General features: G+C 40.0%; 1 protein-coding gene across 1 annotated transcript in view; it reads right to left on the reverse strand.

Annotated features, from left to right (window-relative positions):
- Positions 1-474: 474 nt before the first annotated feature.
- LOC118785532 (low-density lipoprotein receptor-related protein 1B-like) overlaps positions 475-27,686 on the reverse strand; it is a 306,119-nt gene continuing 278,907 nt past the window's right edge. The window contains exons 75-91 of the mRNA XM_036540253.1: positions 27,121-27,240; positions 26,100-26,341; positions 23,153-23,376; positions 22,336-22,442; positions 21,120-21,236; positions 20,413-20,586; positions 18,531-18,656; positions 17,825-17,989; positions 12,041-12,202; positions 9,866-10,040; positions 9,136-9,240; positions 6,376-6,489; positions 5,128-5,204; positions 3,915-4,005; positions 3,658-3,808; positions 1,660-1,734; positions 475-769 (exon numbers count right to left, since the gene is read on the reverse strand). Coding sequence (XP_036396146.1) covers positions 629-769; positions 1,660-1,734; positions 3,658-3,808; positions 3,915-4,005; positions 5,128-5,204; positions 6,376-6,489; positions 9,136-9,240; positions 9,866-10,040; positions 12,041-12,202; positions 17,825-17,989; positions 18,531-18,656; positions 20,413-20,586; positions 21,120-21,236; positions 22,336-22,442; positions 23,153-23,376; positions 26,100-26,341; positions 27,121-27,240 — 2,366 coding nt within the window. The 3' untranslated portion in view covers positions 475-628. The remainder of the gene's footprint in view (positions 770-1,659; positions 1,735-3,657; positions 3,809-3,914; positions 4,006-5,127; positions 5,205-6,375; positions 6,490-9,135; positions 9,241-9,865; positions 10,041-12,040; positions 12,203-17,824; positions 17,990-18,530; positions 18,657-20,412; positions 20,587-21,119; positions 21,237-22,335; positions 22,443-23,152; positions 23,377-26,099; positions 26,342-27,120; positions 27,241-27,686) is intronic.

Below are 27,686 nucleotides of genomic sequence, written 5' to 3' on the forward strand. Positions count from 1 at the left end.
AAAAATGAATATTTAGATATGAATGTTTTTTTTGCCGTTTAAAGTAGAATTAGAGTGGAATAAAGATGGCATATCTGTTTGGAAGGGTGTTTTGTCAAAACTGAATTTTCTGAAAAAATTAAAATATAATAAACTTTGCAGAAAAAACAAATACGTTTAACATCAAAATAAGTAACTTTTGCTTAAAACACAAATAAAGCACACATTTTAAATTAAAAGGAATAATTAATAATAATACCTGTGTATCTAGTTAAGGGATCATAGTTGTACTGTAGATGCAACATCTGAGTGATAGACAATAAATTATAAAAGACAAACTGGAACAATAACAACAGAGAAAACAACAGGTTCAGCATAATTACTGTAACAAAACAACACATACAGAAAATAAAAACTTTGTTTTTTTTGTTTCTTTTTGAAACAGATCCCACTTCATAGCTTTATGGTGCATAAGGTCATTTATGAATCTGCGGTGTGGTATGTCCATAATTCTCTGCACACAAAACAAAGAGGTAATGCTGATAACAAACCAATTAAAGAGATTATCAGATCCTGATAGGACATAGAAAATTCTTTTTTTTTCCCCTGTACATTTATACAGATCATATAAAAAGCATGTAAAATCAAGCTATGCAGCTGTTTCCTGAATCATTGCTTCCAGTTTCTTTGGGAGTAGCTCTCTCCTCTCAGCGATGTTCAACACTGGTTTTCGACAGTTTTGCCCATCAACGTAAATCTTCGCATACACTGGGTTTGAATAGTTCATGGGCTGTAATGGTACAAGAAACATGTACAAATAAAAGCTGAGTTGGTTTATGTGTTTGTTTTTTCCTATGGCAAAATCAAATGTAGCTAAAAAAGTAAGCCTTGAAAGACGCTTCGTGTCTCCTCTCTACTCTGATAACCATTTAACATGAAACGAGAAATTGTGTTGACAAGGACTTCACCAGCCCTCCAGGTGACTACAGACAAGCTCTGGCCAACTGGAACACCGACAGATGTTTTTGTATTTCCCTTTTTTTTTTGGTCACAAACTGAAGGCTTGATCACTCAACAGGAATGTCTGTGTAAGACACACCATATCAGGTTTCTCTCCCCCCCCCTCCCCCCTGTCAGAAAGTGAGACATTCTAATATACTGTAACGCCGTAATTCAAATTTGTATTTTATCCCACAGTGAAAGCCAATACAGTAGATGATGATGGTTGAATGGTTTTACGAGACTTATGCTCAAACAATATACTGTCATTCAGAAGACTCATTAAATTTCAAACAATATTTATGATTTCAACCAAAATAATAAGGGAGCAGATTAAGAGGATAAGAAATCTACAGATCCATGTGCATATCATTACATTAAAACATCAATCAGGTTACAATGAACTCATGCCATCACATGAAAAAGAAAACACAAAATCACACGATCATGCTAATAAATGTGATTACATTGGATACATGCTCTTTCATGGTTGATGCATCAGAAAAAGGTATTTGATTTTGTACTTTGTAACTCTGCGCAAATCTGTTTAAATTGCACATGTTAGATATGATTCTATAGCTGCCTTTGAAATGCTAATACTGTATGGAGGTGAAACTGAACAAGCTGCACTGCTAACACCAGTGTGCTATTTTGGCTGAGGTGATCAGACGGGGAGTTCACCTGTCCTGGGATAATCTCCTTTGGGACAGCATGTGTGGCCATTCTACGAGAGTCACTGGATTGCACACACCAGCCCTGCAACACATAAGGAATCTTATGTCATCAAGTGCCTTACTGCTAAAACTGCTATGTGCACGCTGCTGGACTCTACATATCTATGCCTATTCGTGACATGGCTTCTCCATTCTAGCCTGAAAACCAATAAATATAAAAAAGGTTAATAAATAGACTTAATGATAACAGCACACAGTTAACCAGAAAATTCAGTTCACGCTCTGTTTACCATATATGATAAACTGTATTGTGTTCGAGGAGTGTGCGGCAAAAATAAATAAATAAAATGAACTAACAGCTGATTAGTTGGGACGGAACTCTATTGACAGCACACATAATACCACACAAACATCCTACTGGGAGGTCAGCTATTCCTGTGCACATAAGTGTGCTTTGGGGAAGGAGGGAAGTTGCTTTCACGTTTAGTAATTTGGCATACTATTTTATCTAGACCGACTTACAAAAGTCCATGCAAGAAGGTTAGTCTAAGAGCAAAGATGATACTAAATCATAAGTGTCATAATCCGACAGCAGGAGTCATTGCATGGCATTTCATATTCAGTTGAGTGTCATAGTAGGTGTATGTGGAAGCTTGAAGATGTAGCAAATGGGTGTGAGGATACAGAATGAATGTTTAGACTTCAGTGTTAGTTGAATGGTTCTGGTTAGAAAAGGAGTTAGTTAGAAAAGGAGTTAGTTTAGTCTTAGATAAATTTTAGATGAGCCCCTTGTTATCTATAAATGTATGAGCTAAAGTGTTGAGTTTAGTCTTAGAGAAATATTAGATGAGCCCCTTGTTATCTATAAATGTATGAGCTAAAGTGTTGATTTTATACAATCCGATTTTATACAATGAACTGCATAAAATTTCACCATCATTACCACTTTGTGTAACCTTGATGCCAATGTTATAAGGTTTGTCTCTCACGGATGACTCCACCAAACACTTTTCTCTAGCCCTCATAATTCACCACAGTGGGCTAATTCAGGAACAATGCACTCAGTTGGAGAGGGACTATTTAATGGCAGAAGTTAAGCATATATTTTGCAAAAAATATCGCCCCTTCATGGGGAGAAAACAGTACAAACTTCAAAAAAATGTGTTTAAATTGCCTATTGTTTCTGATTTAAAGATATTAAAACAAGTTAACATTTTTAGTACTTATTAGTGTCTGTTCAGTCAACAACTATCCAACACTTATTGGGTCCATGAATGCCTATATCTGTTTCTGTAAGTAAGTAAGTTTCACACAATACAGTTTTATCATATATCATATATTTATTTTATATAGACTTTTTGCTGAAATGAACACCCTACACTGGCTCCCTGTAGTGTACACAGAACACAGTGTAGCAAAACATTATTTTGTTCAGTTCCCAATCCCTACATATTAGTCAGTTCTCTATACTATACTCTATACAGTTCTCTATGAGTTATATCCTGAAAATAAGACTGAGCAGAGCATTACATCTCATGAACATAAAGCGTGCCAATTTGAGCTACTTGAATAAAATGGAGAGGACGAAAAAGCATACTTTAAATCTAGCAAGTACTTCAAGGTTTCAGTCAATAATGACATTACATTAGATTTGCTTGGCAGATGCTCTCATCCAGAATGAGTTACATTATTTGCAATTTTTACATTATCCATTTTCACAGCTGGATATGTACTGAGGAAATTTTATCAGTGGCACTGAAATGCAAGACGTCTGAGACTCTTGTCAGCAGCTTGCTCTTCACTACACAGTGAAGGTGAACATAGAAGAAAGCTAGCGGACATTAACGCAGAACTGGGTCATCCTATTCTCATCACACAGTGTACATTTGATGATTTCCCATTTGATACATGATGACAACGTGGAGTAAAATCCTGCTCTTCGGATTTCACCTTATTTAGTGGGACTGTGCTCATAGGCTGTCGTAAAGTTAGCGGATTTGCCCACCTTATGCGGGTCGAGTCTGAAGTTTGGATGCAGGAGGCTGCCGGCGTCTGCGTGGTTATCGTGGTCCATCTCATACATGTTGTAGGAGGGGTTGCCAATCTCCACGTTTATTCCTCCATTGGCCATAGGCTGTCGCTGCACTCGTTTACCCCTGCAAATGAAAACATTTATTAGCTAGAAGAACAGCAACAATGATGAGGTTTTTACATTTTTACATTCAACCGACAGCATTTCGCATGGGCAGTTTGCCGTTGTACCTTTGCCTTCTTTTGCAAATGAGGATGCCTGCCACCACGGTGGTTATTAGTATCACCAGCAGGACGAGGGGGACAACGATGGCTACGCTACCTGGAAAAAAAAAATAGCAGGTGACTTTCACATAATCCATTTCTTCAGGGTGTTACCACACCTTTTTTCTCTCATTCCTAGGTTGCGTCATATTATCCATCAGTTTGATATACAGGGAGTTCCTGGTTCACAATGACCCTTTTTACGATGATCTGCATTGGAGACATTTATAAAAACGCCGCCATTAATTATTTTATGACACAAAATTGAGATTTACGACACGGGAGAGGCAGGGGAGCAAGGGAAAGAGCTGCAGCCGAGTAAATAATGGCTGAACAGCAACAAAAATTTTATTTCCCATTAGGAGTCTTTGTTTGAGTTTGTTGTTTTGTTGTCTTTCTTATTTTTACTTATTTTATTTAGCTTGTTTTTCCATTCAGAGATCTCATAAGGGAAGATGAATGCAATGTTTCCATGCTATCCTTTGACTCTTACTCTCTTGTTTCCCCTGTAGCTAAACAAACACGCCAACCCGAAGACTGGAGCGTTGCTGTTCTCTGTGTTCTGAACTGTCATCTAGTGCAAGTCCCATTGCTTCATTTTCTACTGTATTTATTAAGACTGTAATTCAAGTCTACTTATTTAAATGTATACATTTACTAATAGTACTAATATCAGTATACGTATATATATCTGCCTATATAGTACATCTGACAAACAATGTATTTGTGATAAGAAAATAGCAAATTGCAGTATACATTGTAAATAAGCTTTGGTCAAGGGTAAACAATGTTTGCTGTGGAAGACCATTCAAGACCTCAGTTTCAATACGCACACTTAAAAGCCATCGGAAGGCTTTACTTCAATCCGACCACTCACATTCTGCAATTGGATGCACATAATTACAGTCCTTTTCCATTTTCCTACAAGCAGCCCCTTATAGAGTTATTGTTAGATTACCCTGGCTGTCTCACTCACACCTTTCTCCGAGATGCAGACTTTGGACACTGGCAAATCGATGAGAATGCCAGGTCAAATCTCCAGCACCAAACAAAATGGAAGCGCTGATAAAAGTTTCATGACTCAGAGGCCTGGGAGGAGTGTTTCTATCCCCTCAGTCAGAGAGGGCTGAGGCGCAGAGGCGCAGCAGAACAGGAGGAGAAGGTGTGCTCCGATACTCACTCCCACCGTTGCCATCGGAGCGGCTGCTCTTGGGGGCCGGCCTCTCGCACTGCGTGCCCGACCAGTTGGCTGAACACCTGAAAGGAGCCAATTAAGGAGGCGCAATTAATGGACACCCGCCGCTCTCCCGGCCTAGCCTGCCGCTGAGAGAGCAGTTGCACCCCGCCGAACCCCAGGGTGGGCATTAATGATCAGGAAGCTTGCCGCTTCAAGCAGGGCGAAAGCCGAGAGCTGCCGATAAGGCCTCGATCCTATAACACCGGAGGCGGTGAGTGTGTGTGATGGGGATGCAGGCGCTGTGAAAATTACCGCACCGTCTGTGAGGGTGAGCGACGGCACTGTGAGCAACGCAGCCATCATCACGTTTGCGTTTGGAAGTGATACGGTGGGAATGATGAATAACCCCAGTTAGTGGTTAGAAGGGGGTCTTATTTTCCAGAGGCCAACACGCCACCAGAGCATAAATAATCAACAGCGGCTAGATGATCATGAAATAAAATTACATCAAATTAAATAAGCTGTCAGCAACATTTAATCAAAGGTTCATGAACAGGTTAACATCTTGCAGGTGACACACAGCCAATGAATCATACCCCTGGGAAGAGCCTACAGTAAGCAAAAAATAATTGCAAATTACATAAAAAGTAAACTATGCTGGTTTTGCAGCTAGTAGTCAAAACCTGCTCTCTTTCAGTAAAGACCTGATGGAACCGCATTACTGATGATGTACACCTAAATAAAGAGAAAGTGAAAACCTGTGAGATAATACATGTTTTCCACATAAAATAACTTTCCAAAAGAACTCACTGACTTAGAGGCAGTATGCTGTCTAGAATCATGCACTAAAACATGACAAGCAATTCACTGCACAACAGGCACGCATTTGCCTCCATACAAACGCACGCACGCACACACACACATACACTAACTCACCCACTCACTCACACACACATGCAGGCACGCACACACACGCATGCTCGTGCACACACACACGCACACAGTGACACGGTCTCTCAGTCTACAAACCCACAGGTGTGCATGCCCCCAGGGTGGAATGGGATGCAGGTATGCTGCAGTGTGGCACAGGTAAGCACAATGAGCCCAAGGGTCACAGAGGGAGAGTAAGATCGGTGCGGACGTGGAGGTGGCGTTGAGGGAGTGAGCGAGAGAACAATGCTGACCGGATGCTGCTGGGATGGCAGACGGTGACGAGCGTCTTTTAGTTTGGGAAAAAGGCTGTGAACCTACTTGCACCGGGGTTTGTTAAAGGCAGTCAACGTGCAAATCCCCTCATTCTGACAGTAGTAACTGCACGGGTTTGCCCGCTCATCACAGCGCTGGTTTTTGAACCCTGCCGTGCAGCTGTGGAGATTGCAGTGAGATGACGCATTGTCAGGAATTTAAAGGAAAAAAAAAAAAACACATTAAACAGCGATACATTCTCACTATAAGCAAGTATTCAGCTGGAGTGACACCACTTAAGGAGAGGTCAAGCAGTTGGTCCATGATTTGTTCCCTGCTGTACATTCAGATCTGCAAAAGGTGTGGCATAAAAGCTGCCAGGAAAACCCAGCCACTGACAAACAGCGTGTAAAAACATATACATGAGATACACAGACGAGACATTAATTATTCATTTTTCTCATCTAGGTTTGACAGAAATAGTGTATCACACAACCCATGGTGACTTTTTTCCGCTTCATTATTTTCCATTCCTAGCAGTACAGCCCAAAAGAGGATAAAAGTGATATGTCTGCAAATCTCGGGATTGTGAGGTTATAGTTGCTGTGCTTCGCCGGGATGCTCTAAGCTTTAATAAATGTCTTATCTTTTGTGTAAGCGAAATATCTTACCAAAATGCAGCATATGGGTAGTCACAACTCCAAAGACATATCTGAGAGACATGCTGATATTGTTTACTAAGTGCCTGAGGCGGGGATGGAAGGGTGTGTGTGTGGGGGGGGGGGGGTGATAGAACGATAAAATAGACTTATAAAGCCTTCAAATTTGTGACACAAGCCCGAGAACAGATATTTATCTGAAGTTTCTAATTCAGAACTTTCTAATTCAAAACTGACGCATCAGGGAATTGGCGCTGGATTCATCCCCACAGATTTTTCACTAAAATGAAAAGATGCTAGAGGGACAGGAATAAATCAGACAAATGTAATTTCTCTTCAAATATTATCTAATAAAAGCACAAATAATAAATGTCAAAACAGGTGAACTCCGGCATGGATATCCATAAAACTCAAAAATTATTTTACAGTACGCTATTTACCAGGTAGTAACCAGGAAAACAAATGGTAAGGTATTTACCGGTAAGGTCAAGTTGTTCAGAAACTAATGAAAATTATAATTATTTGGTAAGAGCAATACTGTTACTAATATATTTACTAGGAAGCTACCTGGTACCATTCCAGAAAGACAGCCCTTTTAAACAGAGTTCTTAGAATTCTGTTTCCTGGAGTGAAACCTGAAACTTACAGCGTAATAAAGAAAGGTTCTGGCACAGCTCATTGCACTTATCTATTTCTGGATTTCTATTAATTCACTTGTGTTTACTTGTATCAGTTATGATTACAGTGGTCTTCAAATGATCTTGTTCAATAAATGCTTATTCAATCTGTACCGAGAGAGAATTTTCAAACAGAGTGCATTAGAACAGATCTTGTAAAAGATGGACAAAGGATATGGTGTCTAGACACAAAATCTGTGCCCTATTATTTATGTAATCCTCAGGCTCAATATCCATTACATGAACCAAATCAATTTACTGTAAAAACCTTACAAATATGAGATGAACTAGTCAGGACACAATATGATTTAACACTTGAAGTTTTATGAGTTTTTATGAATAGATAATGTTGCTTTTTTTTGGAACAACTTCAGATCAACTTTTTCAAGCACACAAAATACAGTAACATTCTTACGCATTTAACAAAACTTAATTAATTTGGAATTGACTTTGCCAATGCAATATATGATTCATAGCGAATTAAAATAAAACCAATACGTTAAGGGAGTGTAGAGAACATTGACCAAGTTTTCCAGTTTTTTAAAAATCACATGAGCAGCACAGTCTCCATGGAGGCTGTCTGAGAGTTCAAGAGGTCAAAACAATTCAATTTTCTGTGGCCATTTTTTGCAACACACAACACAGAACACAAGGTCATGGGGAAATAACAATGCTGTTAATCTGAAACTGAAATTAAAATGAATCTTTTTTACTAGCTTGAGGTGCTGGAGTTCTGTACAGGTCTGCAGTAAGAACTGTCTTGATTTCCTTGCAATTCATGTATTGCTTCTCAATATGCCTAATGTAATTGGCACACATTAAATAACTGATCACAATTTAATAATGTCTCATACATGATTGTTATGAATGAAAGAGATAGGCTTGATTAAATGGTAAGTGTTAGTAACAGCATGTCTAACCTGAAATGGGTAAACTTGCAGCCAAATTTGTTGGAAAAAAATTCCAATGAAGGCGGTGACGTTTTACTTTCTAAATCGAACCACTGATTTTAAATCAGTGTTTCAAAGGCTCTGTTCACCCAGATGGAGTACCAGCATTAATTCCCTATCCTTGCATGGTGCAATACTGCCTGTTCTCAACAGTGAACACTTGGAAGTGTTTTTAATCAGCCCTTTTGCTGACTTCAGTGAGTACAGGTACATTCTGATGCATCGCAGGCTCTCGACCTGCCTCAATCCAGCGTTCATTTACCTAGGAGCAATGCGGCTCCGTCTCTTTCTCTTTCTTTCCCTCTCTCTTTCTGTATAACCTGCTATGACAGTGCTGCCCTGACACTGCCTGCTTCATTCCACTCCAATCTGGCCCCTCTTCCTGTCCATTCTCCGAGACAAAATTTATTGGTGATATCACAAAGGAAAGGAAAAAAAAAGTACCTTGGTTCTCCAGAGTACAATTTAATAGAAAGCAATATGAATTAAGAGGGAACTGTCTTGATATGACCATCATAAATCTGTGATGTAATTACTTACTGACAGAAAGGGAGGTTGGTCTGCGAGTCAAGGTGACAGGTACCGCCATTGTAACAGTAACTGTCACACAGTTGACAGCTGGATGCTATCCTGCCATTAGTGCAGCTGCACAGGAAACAGCAGAGCAAGGAGATGAGCAGGAGACACATGTTCCTTCTACAAATAGCATTGCACTTCTGCAATATTTCGCTTAGAAAAATTACAAAAAAGCAGGATGCTTCACAAGTTACAGCATCTTTTTTGTGTGTATCGTGTGCTAATTCTCTATTCATTTGTGTTATGCTTAAATCCCTTCAGGGAAGAAAAGAAGGACCAAAAAAAAACCAAAACAAAACAAAGCAAAAAGACAAATATGCCAAAATGGGGAAAGCCCAAATTTGGATCCTTCCTCCAAACAGCAGATTGTTCACAGAGAGGATTACTCCTTCCAAGTGCAACTGATTTCCCACAGTATCCTGTAGTTGGATAACAAATGGTGTGGCAAAGCATGCCTTAGGACAGCGTTCCTCAATGGCTAATCAATGCCTGGCACTGTAGGGAATAGGTAGGTGGCAAGTCAAACCTATATGTTCAATATAATTAAAGTCCACCGCGGTTTGTACAGCACAAGGTGACCTTTTTCGGCCAAAACAACTACGAGGCCTCGCACTAGGACATGCCGATTTCCACCCGCGGCACAGATAAATGGGGAACAAGAAGGTTGTCGTGCGGCCCATCGCGGATCACGTACTTGCAGGCCATGTCGCCGGCCTCGTGGTTGATGATGCACGGCGCGCCACGGCACCGCAGACACTTGTCCACCTCGCACTTCCTCCCTTCGTACCTGGCGGGACACACGCACTCCACGTGGCCGCTGCTGGACAGCGTGCAGGCCTTGGAGTTCACGCAGAAGTGGTGGCAGATGTCTGTCACAGGAAGAGAGGATGACAACAGACAGGAACAGATAGCTCTAAAGGGCTCATCCTCTGGGACGGTTTTATTGCAACTCCACACGAAAGGTAATAAGACTTAATTCACATTAAATGACTACCATTAGACAGAAAATCTTAACACCCCCGGGTGATTAACTGCTTCAACGCATTAATTTTTCTCCACAAATTACAATAGTACAGTGTGAACAAAAGCAGCAAGCAAGTTGTCAGTGCACACAGAATTCCAGAATGATTGAAAAAGCAGCATTTCAGTTTGCGAACACAGTCTCTCTCTGCTTATCAAAGGGGATTTGAATTATGGATTTTTTTTCTAACAAAGCTCTTCCTGACAGGCGGTATTGTTTTCTTATTTGATATTCTCTAGCTGCATTTTCTATGCTCCAGTGTGGAACAGGAACCTTCACAAGCTGCACTTGAACCACATTTTATTTTAGTTACATTAACGTGATGAAACAGTTTTTGCTGAAAGCTCCATTAAAACCATTAGAAAGAAGTTATAACTATTCTTCTGTTAAAACGGTGGTACACTGTGTTGGAATCAGAATGTAAGTGTCATATATAACACTAAGCATTACCACTGTTTAATGTACATAATGCACCACATTTGTGTTTCTTATGTGATTATGGTTTATGTCAGAGAGAATCCTGAAATATTATGCTCACATTGGTTTCATACTTACAAAATGCATCCAAGTGAGTGTTGTAAATTATACATTTGCATACGCGTGTGCATTACGCATGCTGCCAAAATGTGTATCTCATCATCTTAATTAAGGGCAACATTCATAAATTTGTGCAATTTAGAGTGAGCAAGGAGATCTCTCTATACTGTCAAATAGTCAACAGTTAAAGAGCAAACATCTCAAACACAAATATCGGAATCATTCAATGGAGTTGTTCAGCAGATAACATTTTAATCAGGATCAGTGAAATAAATACATACTGTACAGCAAGTAAACAATTTCACTTTATTGTAGCAATTCCATGATGAATAACTATCCCATTAAATCTATGATTGAACTATGAAGGGAATCTTACAGAATAAGTAACCAGCAATACTTTGAGTCCAATTTATATAGAACAGAGCAAATATTCCACTGACAGAAAAAGGTAGTGAAAATGAAAGCTAGTGATGGTTTGGCAATTGAGAATTCCTGGAGAGAAGTATAGTTTTTAATGCATCAGGAGCAGTACTGAGGTGAATGTGAATTCCAAGCCCAGTCACCGGGCAATTTCATAGCATGTCATGAGCATTTAGGACACAAAATTCACAAGAGTGGAAGAAAAGAGTACTTCTGCTATGCTACGCCTCCTTTTCCCTGCCCAGCAGTGTACCTCCCTTCATGTTTTGTCCATTCCTCCTTTTTTGACACTTTCTCAATGGATCTCTATGGGAAATTTGCCACTTAATTTTGGGGAACTGAGGAGGCAAGGTAAGGCAAAATAAACTTGCATGATTTTGTTGCTGTACATTACTTTGAATAATTAGTAATGGCACTTGTGTTATAACATTGAAGTTATACTCAGCTATCCAGTTAGCTAAACTTGTTATCAGCACTCTTCCATCAGCACTCTTCCATTTTAAGGAAGAACTAGTTTTATTCCCTGATGCTAGCTAACTACAGTAGTTGTTAAGTGAATGGAGTGTGGGTAGATTGAACATGATATGGATGATGCATGCTCCAAAGAGGTGTGTTTGCCTATAGACTACACTGGAATCACAGGAGTACTGTAGTCATTCTGAGTACTGACAATACTGAGCTATTCTTTCTTAGTCAGCTGCGATGTGGCTGTGATGATAATGAATATCTGTTAAGAAGTGCTATGGTTATTATGAACAGCACTTGGGGAGTTTTGGTGATTATTAATGCAAGCTGTGGAGTGTCAGAGTAATTCTGAACACCTCAGGGGTTAGCTTGGCGCTGGTGAAGGCCTATGGTGCTACAGTACTGAAGTAGAGGAGCAGCACTCACGGTACAGACAGCGGTCTCCGGTGTACTCTGCCATGCAGTGACATACGGGCTGGTTCCCCAGGCTGATGTCACAGGTGCCCCCATTCAGGCAGTAACTGTCACAGATACGCTTCTCACAGTAGGGACCTGTGAACCCTACTGCACACCGGCAAGTAGGCCTCCCTTTACAGAAGAGAATGAGACAGAGAGAGAGAGAGAGAGAGAGAGAAGTGAGGAAGTGAGAAACTTATGAGCCTGAGTTTTTGGCACAAAAACAGTCATAAACCAAACTCATCTTCTAATGACACATTATGTAACACTACATATATACTAAATGGACTCTTTGGTAAGGGATTCCCAAGGATTGCACCTCTGTTTTGTTCACAGTTTGAACAAACTTAATTCACTATACATTTCTCTTCAGGTGAGATAGCATAAATAACAAAAGGTCTGTTAAAGGAAAACAAAAACAAAAAACTTAAAGGCAGGTAAATACATGCTTATATACTGCACAACATTAATATTCATTGAAATACAGATCATTCTATTGATAGCATATTTATAATGCCGCAAAAGCACAGAGTTAGCACTGAAGTAGCCATACTGAAACAGTGTGGAGGAGCTGTGGAGCCCTGAAGCGAACTGTGTCCATCAGCAGCACTGACCTGTCTGCATGCTGCCACAAGCACCCTACATCACCTGCTAAATGGGTCTGAGGTCTCACTGACAGCTGTTCCCCCAGGCTTACACCGCCTCGGAATGGCACGGTACAAACATCCAAGCCCCCTTACAAATGAACATCAATCCAATGAACACAGTCTGCTGCCACTGAGGTACAGGTTGATATAGCTGGGGACTTGCGAGGCACAAAGAGGGGCTAACTACACATGCTCATTGCACTTATGTATCAAAGCGTGTGCATTCTCATGTAATTTCGCTAGATGCACTTTGTTCTCTGTCTTTGTTAGTCGCTCTGGATAAGAGCTTCTGCCAAATGACAAAATGTAATAGAATAACATGCCCGCATGCATTCCCTTCTTGGCAAGCGGTACTCTGCAATTGCTCAGTCATCCACGCATCCTTCACAGCCTTGCTGCCTTTTGGATACACCTAATTCCAACTCCAGCTTGGGTGCAAATTGGAGAACGTCACTTAGTAATCCACTGTCAAGTGCCAATCCTCCTGGAAATTCAAGCTCATGCTTTGAGGCACCATGTGCTAGCAGGATGCTCCATGATTTTCCCTCCCATTCCTCTGTCTCTTTCTGTGGTTATCCACAGGCTTTATCTTGATGGCCAGTTCATTCTGCCATAGACTCTGATTTATCCTACGGTCCTGAAGGCTTATACTCAAAAACTAGAGACGGTGTGATTCAGTGTGCCATTCAATAAGTCATATCTCCCACTGACTGATTTATGAATTGATCAAAAATTCAGCGATTCATCTCCAAAAAAATCCTTCATGTCACAGCTGACATAAATTTATTGATGTTTTTGAATATGTGCTTTTGAAGGTGCTTAGACTTCATGTTTTTTGAAAGTTGCTTGCTCTGTCTTTATTTGACTTCATTTAATTATTCCTGCACACCTCCTGATTCCACTTGGGAGAAATTCTACATCTGCTCGACTTACTTCTGGGCCATTCCACAGAAGAGGCATTGTTATCCTACACTGTCTGCTGGTGTATTTTTGGCCCAACCCACAGAAGAGGCAGTGCTATTCTGTATTGTCTGCTATTGGCTCCATCTGCCCGCTTTACAGAATGGTGTTTCTGATTCTGCTCAGCCAACATAAACACTTTGCTGTTATCTCTAGCTTTAATATGTGGCTCCCTCTTCCTCTCTTAGGTCTTCTGCCAAAATTCATCTGTAGAAAGAAATAAGGGAAGCTTGCTTGGTCCAATGCTATTTTGAACTCTCGTCCATTATTTATTTTGAAGTTACTATAAAAAAAAACTGAATCTGCCTTCACGCCTCACTGCAGTTTTGTTCACAAAAAACTGAAGCTAAACGATGTGTGCTCAGTAATGTGATGGTTGATTGTTGAAAAGTCAACCATACACAACATCCCTCCGCACATACAAGTCAATGTATTTCTGTGCATTACTGCATATGTGGCAAAAGGCACAGTTTACGGGTACATATAAATAATCAAGGACTTTCAGCCACCCCCCCCCCCCCCACACACACCCCCCCACACACACACACACAACCCCAGTCCAACATGGAGGAAATGGTGGACACACGTTTCATAAAACACGCTCTTACAAGCTCTGCCTCCCGCTTTCATTTAGAGCGATATCTCATGCCTTAGGAGATGTGTTTAATGCAGCAGGTTTCCTCCTTTATGAAAAATCCATCAGCCAGAAAGCTAGGAAGATAATAAGGAGTATATGCCCAGCAGCAGGGCGGACACCAGATACCAACTTCATCTCGCTTCCATTGCCTGCATGCAAATTTCTGCGACTACTATCTACTGAATAATACAAAGTAATATGCACTAAATAACATGCTGCAGACTCAAGTAGAAAACATTATGTCTGGAAAAGTACATACATATAAAGTCTGTCTCTCTCCCTGTCACACACACACATACATATATATATATGTGTATATATACACATGTATGTATATATACACATATGTATGTGTGTGTTTGTGTATATATGCACACACAGTATATAGTACTATCATAGTACATAGTACATATCCATATAGGACTGAAGTGATTTAGTAATCGTACTGGTGAAGGAGCCACACCTTCACAACATGGGATTAAAATTTTTTGGGTGCACACACTCAAAGGCTGGGTATGCATGTGCTTCAGTTGCTTCTGTCTACCCACTGTGGTTTAGGGAGAAGATGATCAGGACATTGGTTAATTAGCCAATTACGTTTACGTAAACCGAAATGTACAATTAACGTATCAGTTAAGAACTTTGCCAACCTTAGAAGTAAAAATTATAAACCCTGAAAAACCATTGCAAATAGAGAATTTGTTTGTCTGTGGTGTATCGCACCATGATAGTGCTCAGCACCCCCCCCCCCCCCCCAACTGCTCAATATGGCCATATACCTGGTGGCAGCTCTTAAACATAGTAAAATAACTAGTTATCCTGACAAATGGATCTTTTATCAAACGCAACAGGCCTGCCTTATCAGATTTAACAAATGTCATAACTACAACACTTACCCTTCTCATTCCATTTCCATCCGAATAAATGCAAAGGATTATTCATTCTTCATTTTCAAAGGAGGTGCACTTTAATCATATCAAATGACAAGTCTTACCATTTCAACCAGAAAGTCCTTTCTGGCTTTCCAAAGAAATTCTGGGTTGTTCCTTCCACTGCATTGTAAACACCTCCAGCATCAAAGCGATCTCTTTAAATTGAAGCTGAAATTGTGCGCAAGCATACACTAATTGCCAGACTCCTTGTTCTTTGGTCCATGGTTTCATAGTGATGAGAGCCCCCCTACCCAACCATATCTTCATGTTTAGTGTTGGCAATCCCTCTTGCAAACCCCTTTATTGTCCTCTGCACTTAGGAGATTGTTCTCCCAGGTTACCACCCTGTTAGTCATGTGCTGGCATAATACCAGTCACATCTCTGGAGCTTCTTTGATATACTGCATATACTTTGGTGCTGAGATTTATCAGATTAAGCTCAGAACTGTCACTTTCCAAGACAAATTAGATGATGTTGTTGGCAAGTTCCTTACTGTAGAACATACAGGCCAAGAGCTAGGTCATCCAATCTCTTTTTGTCGGGCTGTGAATACACTATTTGGTACAGGCACATCATATTCTTGATTTTGATTTTATTTTAATGATTCTCTAATGTAGGAACAATTGAAATGATCTCAAAAATAATCATAACTAAAAAAACAGACACAAAAAACCTTGTGTTGCCTAGAGACCAGTATGCCTATATGGAAAACCTGTATTTAAATGACTAAAGAATAACTTACACAAGTGTACTGCTGCCTGCAAAAGGTGTGCTCTCTGAAAGCACTCCCGTTCATCCAAGCACACTAAAGCCTTTTGTGTATCAACCTGTATTGATTTGCTTTGAACACTAGTGTGGATCAATCTGCAGCAATCACTGGCTCTATGGAAACTCATCAGTATTAAGGGGCATTAAGGAGGAGGCAGTGTAGCATAGTGGTTAAGGAGCAGGACTCATAACCAAAAGGTTGTCGGTTTGATTCCCCACAGGGGCACCGCTGTGGAACGTCAGTCAATATCCAGCTGTATAAATGGCTAACAAGGTTAAAAACCTGTAATTGGTGTAAGTCGCTCTAGATAAGAGCATCTGCTAAATGCCTGTAATGTAATATATGCTTGCTCTTGTCGCTGCTCATAATCATGCTTAACTTAAATGCAACACACAGGAGGCTCAAGAGGCTCCAATGCTAGTCAGTCCTGCAGCATAAAGGGTTCAGGTTTGTTGATGATAATGACTAATGAGATTAAATGATCAGTTATTTGGAGTAAACACAAAGCATCTTATCCTTTGGTTCAGGAAAAGAAGTGCATACGGTACAAACCGCCTTACATAAAGTCACATTGTCTGGACATTATGCGTATTTTGTGGCATTGTGTCCATAAAGAAAGAGTTAGAAGACAGCATTTGCAAATTAGCAGAGAAAACCTTTTCAGTACTTTCCTACTCTTCCAATAAAATATGGCAAACACACAGTTAGCAAATAACCATTCTCAGGATAGCGGCTTGATCTGAACCTACCCATTAAATATGTGCTGTTGCTGGGCACAATCAATACATTTTCTCAGAGTCCAGAACTGGAAGGTATCATGGATAATTGTCTCTACATATTTCAAGCAGCATATGCCATTTAACTGACTGCAGAGGCAGGTATGAGGATCTTAATGACAAAATTCATTGAAAATCTTTATTTAGAACTACATATAATGTGTTCTTTTTTTCTTAGCAGCGCTAGGTATGCATAACGAAAAGCTCTTTGTTTTCATAATTGAAGGCGGATCCTTATAAGAAATATTTTCATGGTTTCTTAACAACTGCACACTATCTAACCCACACACGAAACAAAGAATCCAATGTTCCACCTGTTCTTCCCTCCTTACAAACAACATTTGCAAATTGCATTGTTGTCTCTCATTCCTTACAAAATCATTCTTGCTCACATAAAAAACAGACACCTAATCTTACCCAACACATGGATATAGTGTCTACTCTGTATGGTAAGCTGGCTTATGTATAACTGCGTGGAATATTAATTTAATCAATTTTATTACATCACTAGTTGTTTGCTAGCAGGCACAAGGGCTGCACCTAGTCTCACATTGCATACCTGGGATTGAGACAGGAACAAAATGGGATGACTGGATCATGATCAGTTTCATCTAATATTTTTAAGAATATATTAACAATAAGATGAAAAGTCAATCGCCTAAAGGACACGGCTTATTTAATCACGTATGTGAAACTGGGGTGGCATGGTGGTATAATGACTAAGAAGCAGGGTTTTTAACCCAAAGGCTACACAGAGTACATCCTCATCAAGCCTGCGGAATGATTCCTAAAAAGTACCACCACGGTCCTCACTGTGTTTGAAAATACCAACATAAATAAAAATAATGCACAACCAAACAAAGCATTTAACATGTGTAAGGAAATAACAAATGCTCATCTCGCCCCAGTGCTGGTCAGATGTGATCCTTCTCCCTGGGCAGGACTGCCTCTGCCCTGTGTCACTGGGCATCACATGCCCTTTTCCTGGAGGTGTTTGCAAATGCAGAGATGGAGGAGGCAGGAGGCGCATACCCAGTGGCGAGCTGGAGCACGTGCCCCCGTTCAGGCAGTAGTCCTTGCAGTGGTTGACTTCACAGCGCTCCCCAGAGAAATTTGGCCAGCAGTAGCATCGCCAGTCCCCTCTCTCATTGGTTATGCATCGGCCACCGTTCTCGCAGGCCGGCTTGCAGAGCTCCCCTGCAAGACAATGAGCCCAGGCATGGTAAGAGCACTGCTTCAGGACCTGAGACACCACAGCACCGGCACAGCTCAGCACCTGCTGACTGCTGACCACATATTAAGTGGATTCTCATTAATATTTCATGAAATTTCCTTTGCTTGCGCATAAAAAGGGAGTTTTAAATAACATGACATCTTTGGAAACTGGCGAGATTCATCACATTATTGTGTTTTATTGCATGAATTCAGCTCAAAGCAACAGGGAAGTGAGCTGATATGGAGTAATCCTACACACTGACTCTGGTGCAGCCCCCCAAATAACCTCTGCTGTTTCAGAAGAAAAGCATGTATATACACAGCACAACATAATAATGACGACACACTTTAACGAGTTCAGGAGTGAGTGAAGATACAATTAGTGCAAATCCAAACATGTCACTGTGTTAATGTCAACTGAATTTGCATAGGACTGGTCGACAGCGGAATCGCTCGAGACAAAGCATGACCTCCGGAGGAGTGTCTCTACAGCCAACAGTTGCCGAAAAGGTTAGGCGCCCACCTGAAACGCTGGTGTCACCGCAGGAGCCGTTAAGCAGTGCCTTCCCCTCTGGGCAGAAGCAGCGGGCACCGGCGGGGTTGAGCAGGCACATGAACTCGCAGCTCATCCTCGCGCACGGATTTGATACTGGCAGAACGGAAAGGACACAAAGATCTTTCATTTACAACAGCACCAGACCCTGAACGCTCTCGCTCTTTAGGTTGCACATAATGGTACAGCTCTGCGTTGCGGTTGGGTGGCATTCTACTGCAGATCATAAATCTTCTTTTAAAATAAGATTATCTCGACAAAAACCCTCTTGTGGATCATCTTAATCCCTTTAATAAGACACCATGGTAAACGCATCAAAAGGCACATTCCTGTCTCCAGGACAAAGTACTGAGATTCAATATGTCCTCGAGGTTTGTGGCAGAAAGAAAAGCGAGAAGGATTGTACTTTTTGACCTCCTGAAGCTTTGTTTTTTACTTGAGACTATCAACATGTAGCTTTCACGTGTATCTAGAGGCTACCGGAAACAGAAATTAAATAAATACACAACTAAAGGAAATGAAAACTGAAATGTCTGAAAGCAACAGGGCATTTAAGCATTGAGTGAAGCATAGCCACAATGCACCCAATCATTCAGCAGTCTTGTTTTAATTAAAGGGCTTTGTGGGGACCGGTGATAAAATATTCACCGCTCTGAGCATGGACGGGAATAGAAAGCAGAACTGATCTGCAGCAGCACTAGGAGGAGCTGTTAAGTCACAGCCAAGTCCTAAAATACAAAGAAGCAAGGCATCACGTCTAGGAGCAACTGTTTCTCGAAAACAAACTCTGCCTTACATAAGGTTCTCCAGAGATAACATATACTTTAGCAAAATCAAGGTCACTTGACTGTCTGGAAGTTTATTTTCCGATTACTCTGGGGAGAGCTTTTAACACATTTTAAGTAGTTACTTTTAAAGTTTGTTGTTTTTTTCATGATGATAATAAAAAGCACGCTTAATGGGCTCTCTCAGTCAAGGACAATCACCTGTGTCATGCCAACTCGTAAAACAGTAGTGAAAAACCTTTCAGGACCATGATGAACAAATCAAATGTCACTCTTTTGAGGTGCTGCTATGGGGTAAACAACACTTCCTAGTCCCCAGCCCCTGACTTCAGAGCCTATTCTGGGCAGACAATGCTAAGGGTAATACCACACAAGCCGTCACATGCACATGACTCTTGCTCTTCCACCAATCACAGAGGTAGGGCAGAGAATGTAAGGGCTGACCACACTGCTGTGCTAATACAGTTTAATGCTGATAATTCTGATCATTTGGTTTGGTGGATTTCTACAATGCATGTATTAACTTCATCAGTGGCCAAACACATGGGACTGAACTGCGAAACAGAATGCCTTCTGCACACTTTGACTGGCACCCGCCGTTCCTGCCCAGTCACTCAAAACGTAAGGCTGAATGATTGCCAGAATGACTTTTTTGTTAAATCCCCTGCCCTATTTTTTGTAAAACGAGATGGGTTTTGCTGTCAACACAGGAAACAGTGAATGAAAAGAAAAATGCTATTTCACTGTCCCTGAGCATCATTTTTGCAGTTTCTGCTCCAATTACAACACTGAGGCTTGAATGTAAGGTCTTTGGAGAATGCTCCCCTTTCATTATTGATTAAAAAACCTAAACTAACCCCTGCTTCCTAGCTAACTTTTTTACTCTTTCCTTCCACTAGAACAGTAACATCAAGGAAGCCAATCTCACAACATATTTCATATTCTGAATATCTGGACACTGAAACTTCATCAACACTCTGTCTATGATTCATCACACCTGTACTATTGACATGTGTGACTACCTTTTTTAGACGCTCATACATAGAAAGCACAGAGCTGATACTTACCTTCTGGCTGCTTCATTGAATGGGAAACTAGGACACCCGTGGCCTTCTCTACTCCCAAACCAAGCCACTCGACAGGGCCTTTACCATACTTGTGAACTCTGAACACTTCCTTTTTCAGTCCAGCTCCATAGATATAGTCTTCAAATATGTCAATTCTATAAGGTTGGGATATTCCTGAAAAAACACACAGAGAAAACAGCTGTGAGGTGGTGGTTGTGTCTTGTTTATTTACTTGACAACCTACCATGAGTTGAATGTTTGTTTTTTTTTTTTTAAGGAGAGGCAGTGAATCACTTCGAAACTTAAAAAAAGCAGGAAAGGATATCTAAAAGTCTAAGAGATACTCTAAGTGCACCACTTGGTATGATTTTAGTGCATCATCTTTGGATGAACAGCAGTTAGGTGACACATTCAGCATGCTCAAAAATAAACCTTAAAAACCAGTCTTCAATCTTGAAGTAATGTATTCACCACGGAGGGTAAAACAAAATGAATTTTGTTTTGATTTAAAACAATACAATAATTTCTCATTATAAAGCAATTACATAGGCAATTATAAAGTGGAATTATTATTATTACTATTATTATTATTATTATTATTATTATTATTATTCAGGCCAGCATGTCAAACACAGTTGTAACAATATTGTACCATACACATTTATTCATGAATACCACCAGCAAGTAATGGAAAGAAGGCTCTTTACCATGTCTGCTGTTCACAGCCAGCCGAGAGTCTGACCCATCAAAACGCACACTCCCTATTGCAGAAAGCTCCACATCAGCCCAGTACAAGCGCTGGTTGAAATAATCAATTGCCAGTCCTGCAGGTGGGCAAAATTAAGTTAAACTCCTCCCGAATGTGTGATAATCGATTGCAGCTCCCCTCTCTCAGAGAAGCATGCTATGTGCGCTCTGGACTTCAAGAAAATGATTAAATGAAACCTTTGAACTCAGGGGCTCGATCAAAGGTGCACAGATATCCATTGTTGCAAAGAGATGTTGGCTAGAATACTGATTGGCCAAAAAAGAGGGAATTTTTATCTTGACTGCAATACTGTATCCTTTTGAAGGAAATGCGGAACTTTGAAAAAACATAATATTGTTTTTGTTTTCCTCTCACCAACTTCTCATTGTACAAGGGTAATGGTAGCCTTAATAATCAGCAAATGTCCATTATGTGATTGTCCTTGATTCTAAAGACATAACATCTATCCATAACTGCACTGTCAGTAGAGAGAATATAAATACCAAACTGCATGGGGATGTTTTTTTTTTTTTTCAAAAGAGTTCCGGGTCTGTAAATAATCATAAATCCAGGATGAAGCCAGAATAATTTTACATTTACATTTATTCATTTAGCAGACGCTTTTATCCAAAGCGACTTACATAGGTTACAGTTCTTTACAATGTTATCCATTTATACAGCTGGATATTAATTAAACCAGGTGCTTTTAAACCTGGTGCTTTTTATGGATCGTGTCTGATAGCTTGAGTATTATAATACTGCTTTCAATAAATATGCCGTAAGGTCACACTGGCAAAGAGTGAGCTCAGTGCTCAGCAGGGAGTCAGCCTCCCAAAGGATGCCACTGTACATATAATGACAGGCAGCATAAAGGCTGTTAAACGCCCTTTTTTTTTCTTACTTGCCTTTCTTTCAGAGGAGTCTCAAAAATCCCGCACCCCCCCAAAGCTTGTGACTATTAAAGGAATGAACGCTCTTAATGAGAGACTTCCTAACCTCACAGGCGTCTTCGGTGCCGTGCTGCAGCGGAGCCGTACTCACAAAACCCTGAGGAATGCGGCCGCTATTCAGCTGCATGCTAATTACAGACAGGGCCCCCAACAAAAGAGTCTATTCTACTGATGATTAAACGGTGCTTACCGAGTGCTTTCTCGCACACCGGAAAAGCCAAATACCTGTGGGTCTCCTGAGTCTCTTCTCTAGCAGCACCCTGCGCATGGAGCCATCCATGGCCGCCTCCTCGATATGCGAGTGGTCGCCAATCACTGTCCAATACATCATCCTGTGGAACGTGTAAGGCAAAGTTTTTCCTGTGGAGTTTCATCCTCACTATAAATCTCTACCGGTTAGCTGTGGAGGGAGAGTCAATCTACTTCATCTAATTTTAGCAGTACGAAGTAATTGTGTGCTGTAATTATATAGCCCAATGATGCCTTACAGCCACCAGTACTTCTTCAGGAAGGGGACACTTGTCTTCAATTAGAGTCTGGCTGTTATCAGTGCTTTCAGGTTGATGGCTAGTGAAGCCAAATTAGTTTAGTAGATTCTTCTAGAAGAATGAGAGCTTGAAAAAAAGTCAATATTGCCCATCTCTTCCTAGACCCCAGCTCATTGACCCCCCTCTTTTGATTGGTGGACCAAAGTGAAATCACACTAAGCATGTTTGACTGCCACATAGTGGACCAACCAAATGAGGCACCTATGAGAAAGAGCACATTGAGTGGCACCAAGGGGTAGATTCAGCACAACAGGGGAAATCCAAGTGAGGTTGACTGTATCTAAAGTATAAACCCTCAGCTTAAAAACTTATGAAAAATCAAGATTCAAGATTCAAGATTCAAACCTTTTTTTCTGAATAACTGTATTACCCTTTTCATAATACAGCAGCTCACTAATGAACTTCATCGGTCTCACACATAAATAAGAACCTGCAAACAGAGAATGGCAAGAGTGGTTTGACACGGTCAGTGCTGATGAAAGACTAGGCCTTACCTCTGCACTGGGTTGACGGCTATTGCATAAGGCTCCCCTGCTATATCCGTTATCAGACGGGTGCAGTTTGGTCCTCCGAGGTGCCCAACATTAATGGAATATCTCAGCCTCGTCCAATGGGCTGTGTAATAGCTGAACCAGTGCATCCTGGAGTGATCCGTCCAATAGATATTTCCCGTCACCCAATCGGCCGACACATCCCTTGGCCTTCGAAAATCCGGACACTGCAAGGAACGGTCAGATGAGAGGAAGTTCACTGATCCATTAGCATCTCCTTCTCTCCGACGCACATGCACGAGCTTGCACGCCTCCCACCACTTAGCTAAAACCTGTCATGCGAATTTCAATTCGGCCGACACCTACTTCCTGCAGTCCTCTTTGAAGTCACAATAAGCGGTCTTTAGGGGGCAGTGGAGTTTTTCTCTCCTCCCCATCGCTCAAATCAAACCAATTAGTGTCAGTGATATTGTGAACCATGCAGCTCTTTCCCCAGTGTGACAGGAGTTTAGAGACACAGCAAGGTGCATGAAGCCACGGGGTGCTGGCTTCCCAGCTAATTTCATCCATTTCATGGATTTCAAGTCTAGAATAATAACAATACAGCACATCAAACAAACCACTCCGTATTATTATTATTTTTTCTTTTTTTGCTGATAATCGGTGGATATTCTTGTATTGACTCACTTTTTTTTAGTCGGGTCCTATTCAACTAGGACAGCTAAAGATACTGTATGTCATAAAGAAAGAACAGCAACATTTATAGCTGTGTAGTCCTAAAAATAGCATCTTTATTGTGCTGTTTGATGAAAAAAAGTTTGTTTTCATATGCAGAATCCTGACTTCTCATCACTTGTGCCTTTTAACTTTTTAAACTTTCAGTGATCTGAGAGCTCCAAAACTGTTTTAGAGAACACCTTGCACTATCCACACAGTGGGACATCACACTCAAATATCTGCAGGTAATTGGAAGACGCTTTGAGCTGGAATTGACACATTGCCTTGAGAACAGGATTTGGCCAAGGTGTTTCAGGGGAAGTAACACCAAGTCAGTACACTCGACTGGTGATAATTGGCAAAATGAACCATGCAAAACTAAATGCTGCACCCATGGGGAAATAATCAGAATCTAATGGTACACATCAATAATTCTGAGAACCAAAAGTTCAAAAATATTTTTACACTCATACCTCAGTCCTTTAAAAGTTATACCCACAATATACTTTGATCACTCCCGTGTAACTTACAGCAAACGAGGAAAGTTATAGCAATTAATTTCAGCTCTACTTCTCTGTGACAGAGGTACTGGCAATGAAACCATCAAAAGATGTCTAATTTCTTCTCTGAGGATGGGTTATTATTAATAATGGAAAAATCTGAAAAAGGCATGAGTGAATTTCACTGAGAGAACTTGAAATACCCACAGGGGAAGCACAGACAGTAAATGAAAGAATATCATGTTTGCTGAGTAAACTTGTTCAGTGAAGGAAAGATAGCCACTGAGTTGAATAAGGAAGTGCAACATTGCTCGCTCATCAGCACGCTTTCAGTTTGTCATTTTTATTTATTGATTTTTATATGCAACGCACTTTAACATGCAAGTGCAGTATGTGCACATGCGTGATTATATAGCATACTGGAAACACTGCAGCTATAAGCAAACAGACTACAAACAGAGGGACAGGAACACCCTGGAGCACAAAGCTCTGGAGGCAGCAGAAACTCAGGAGCTCAGAAAAAATAGACTATACAGAGACTCACATGGGGATTGAGAAACCCCTGGAGCAGAATACTCATTGTATCTCCAGAGGCAATGGCTAGGGAAAGTCATATTCAGTGAGCCCGCAATAAGCTACAGACAATGCTGAGCTGACTCAAACAAGTGTTGTCCAAGATGGAGAGTGAGTCTGTTCAACAAGTCAATTACATGCAGACAGACCCAGAGACTTCATGTATCCTAGATATTTCAAATACAGTGCCTTGAAAAAGTATTCAGCCCCCAAACACTGTTTTCACAATTTATTGTCTCTGATTCCAAATTTAAAATATATTAAAGTAAGTTTTTTTTTTCTAGCTGGTCTACACAGTATTGTACATGATGACAAATCAAAAGAAATGTCCAAAACCTTTCAAAAAAATAGAAAGACTAAAAGGAAATGTATTCATCCATTTTGAATTACATCATGAGAATAAAAACCTTCCCTCTCTATAAGGTCAATCAATATAGTTGGATTTTCCAATGAACAAACCAAAATGAAGAGAAAAGAGCATTCAAGACAAGTGAGGGATATAATTGTAGAACTGCACAAATCTGGGGAAGGATACAAGAACATTTCAAAGGCAATGAACACACCTTGGAGCTCAGTGCAGTCCATCATACAGAAGTCGAAGAAATATGGAACTACAGCTACATTGCCTTAGGGTAGGCTGCCCCCCTTATACTTAGTCGTCAAACAAGAATGGCACTTCACATCTAGGAAACTTGTGGATTCTACAAAATCTGAACTACATCAGACACTGCATATTCAAATAAAGGTGAAATTTCCCAATATATGCAAGAAAACAAGAAGATATCTTCCAGTCCCATGCGTGTGACATATATCTGAACATGTCTTTCAGAAACAACTCTCATTTTATGAGCAGCAGTGGCATTGCACTTTGTTAAAAAGCTCAGTGGCTGTCTTTATAGTATAGACTAGAGAACACCTTGTTAATAGTCTGTGCCCCCATATGTCAAACAGAGAAAATAAACAGTTAACCTTGGTCAAAGTCAACATAACATAATTTGAATTGATTTGGAAAAAATACATATGTGCATTCAAAGCAAATCTTTACACAATACAAGATTAAATCAATTGTATGAACAAATGACATATTCTATAAACACTCAGATGCATAATTTCACAATTTCTGCAAAAGGTATTTTACAGGATTCATCAGATATACTTACAATGATTCCACTATTAGTTTTAGTGTGACGTCTGTCTAGGATGTCTTTGTAAAAAATTCCACCTGGATTAAACTGGGTAGCCCAGATAAACTTGTTTTCGTGAAAGAGAGCATCCATTCCAACAATTCGGGCATTGTCCTCGATGCGAGCTAGTTGTTTGTGTCCATGGCTCTGGTTAAATGGATACACAAAACCTCGGATTTCAGTGTCATTAGCTATGTAGAGCACGTGATCTTCTGGTCCTGCCCGTTGAGTCAATTATATGCAAAAAAAATGAAACGTGTCTAAATTCCATTTGATGTGTAAGACAACAGTTTTACAAAGTTTCAAGTACACAACTATCCATCAGAAATAAATATCAACAGTCAACATATATTCAGAGTGTAAATTACTTAATGCAGCTGTGAAAACATTGTCAATGAAAGCTATTTCAATGTCTAACATTTAATAACATCATACAGTTCATTACTGCTAAAACTAACATTTTCAGAAAGTTTCAAAGATAAAAAAACAGTAATCAACAAAATATAGTTACTGTATCATTCCATGAAACAATTTTCTCTTAAAAAATAATGTAAACATTATTTCCAGTAATACTTATCACAATAAATTCTGACATCCTGCCACAACATTAACATAATTAAAACTTAATGGACTTATTTGTGAGTGAGGACCTTGCTCATGTGTCAGTGTGAACACGTTGTGGGTGCATTGTTTAATTAACAAATTATAGTAATAATCTTATCTTGTTTATTTAGAGTATGAAAAACAATGAAAACTGAAAAATGAAAAACTGGTTTAACAAGTATATCAAGTATATGTATCATAGCTTGAAACTGCTTGAAACTAATTTGATATGAGTGATATCAAAAGTTACAAAACTATAACATAGTGACATGAAATCTATTGTAGTTTATTTTACTTTTTAATAATGTCTTTGCTATAAGTTGTTTAAATACAGTTACGTGATAAGTATTCAATGATATCATGTGAAACACAAACGGAATTTTTATGTCCTTACCTTTTGCTATACAGCTACCATTGTTTTCTTTAAAGTTCTTGTCACATGAACACTTGAAGGAGCCTTTAGTATTTGTGCAATACTGAGAGCATGTACCAAACTGAAGGCACTCATTGATCTCTGAAGAAGAAGAGAAAAAAGCAACTGGTTTCACTCTTTGCACACTTTACCAGAAGATTTTCCTTCTTTCCCACACATTAGCACAGTCCAGATAAAACAGTATTTTTTAACAGCATCTGACTTTCCATGCATTTGGGAAGTTGAACCCTTGGTTGTCACAAACATATCTGTGATGCAGGATTCACAAGAGCCCAGAGTGCAGTAAATATTAGGTTCACACCTGTTTTTTACCTGCAGAGAAAAGGGAAACAACAGTTTCACCTGGATTTACTGCACTCTCAGTATGGTCCAGATGTTACAGTCTCTGACTTGCAATAATAAAAAAAGAGTTGCATCCTGATCAAACACAACACTTTAAAATTCTCCTTCCTGGCAACACTGAGCTTGTGCAAATCCATACTGGGAATACTTTTTTGTTGAAAAAAGTACTGAAGTATTCCCTTGTT

The sequence above is a fragment of the Megalops cyprinoides genome, chromosome 11 (assembly GCF_013368585.1).
Source record: "Megalops cyprinoides isolate fMegCyp1 chromosome 11, fMegCyp1.pri, whole genome shotgun sequence".
Lineage (NCBI taxonomy): Eukaryota > Metazoa > Chordata > Actinopteri > Elopiformes > Megalopidae > Megalops > Megalops cyprinoides.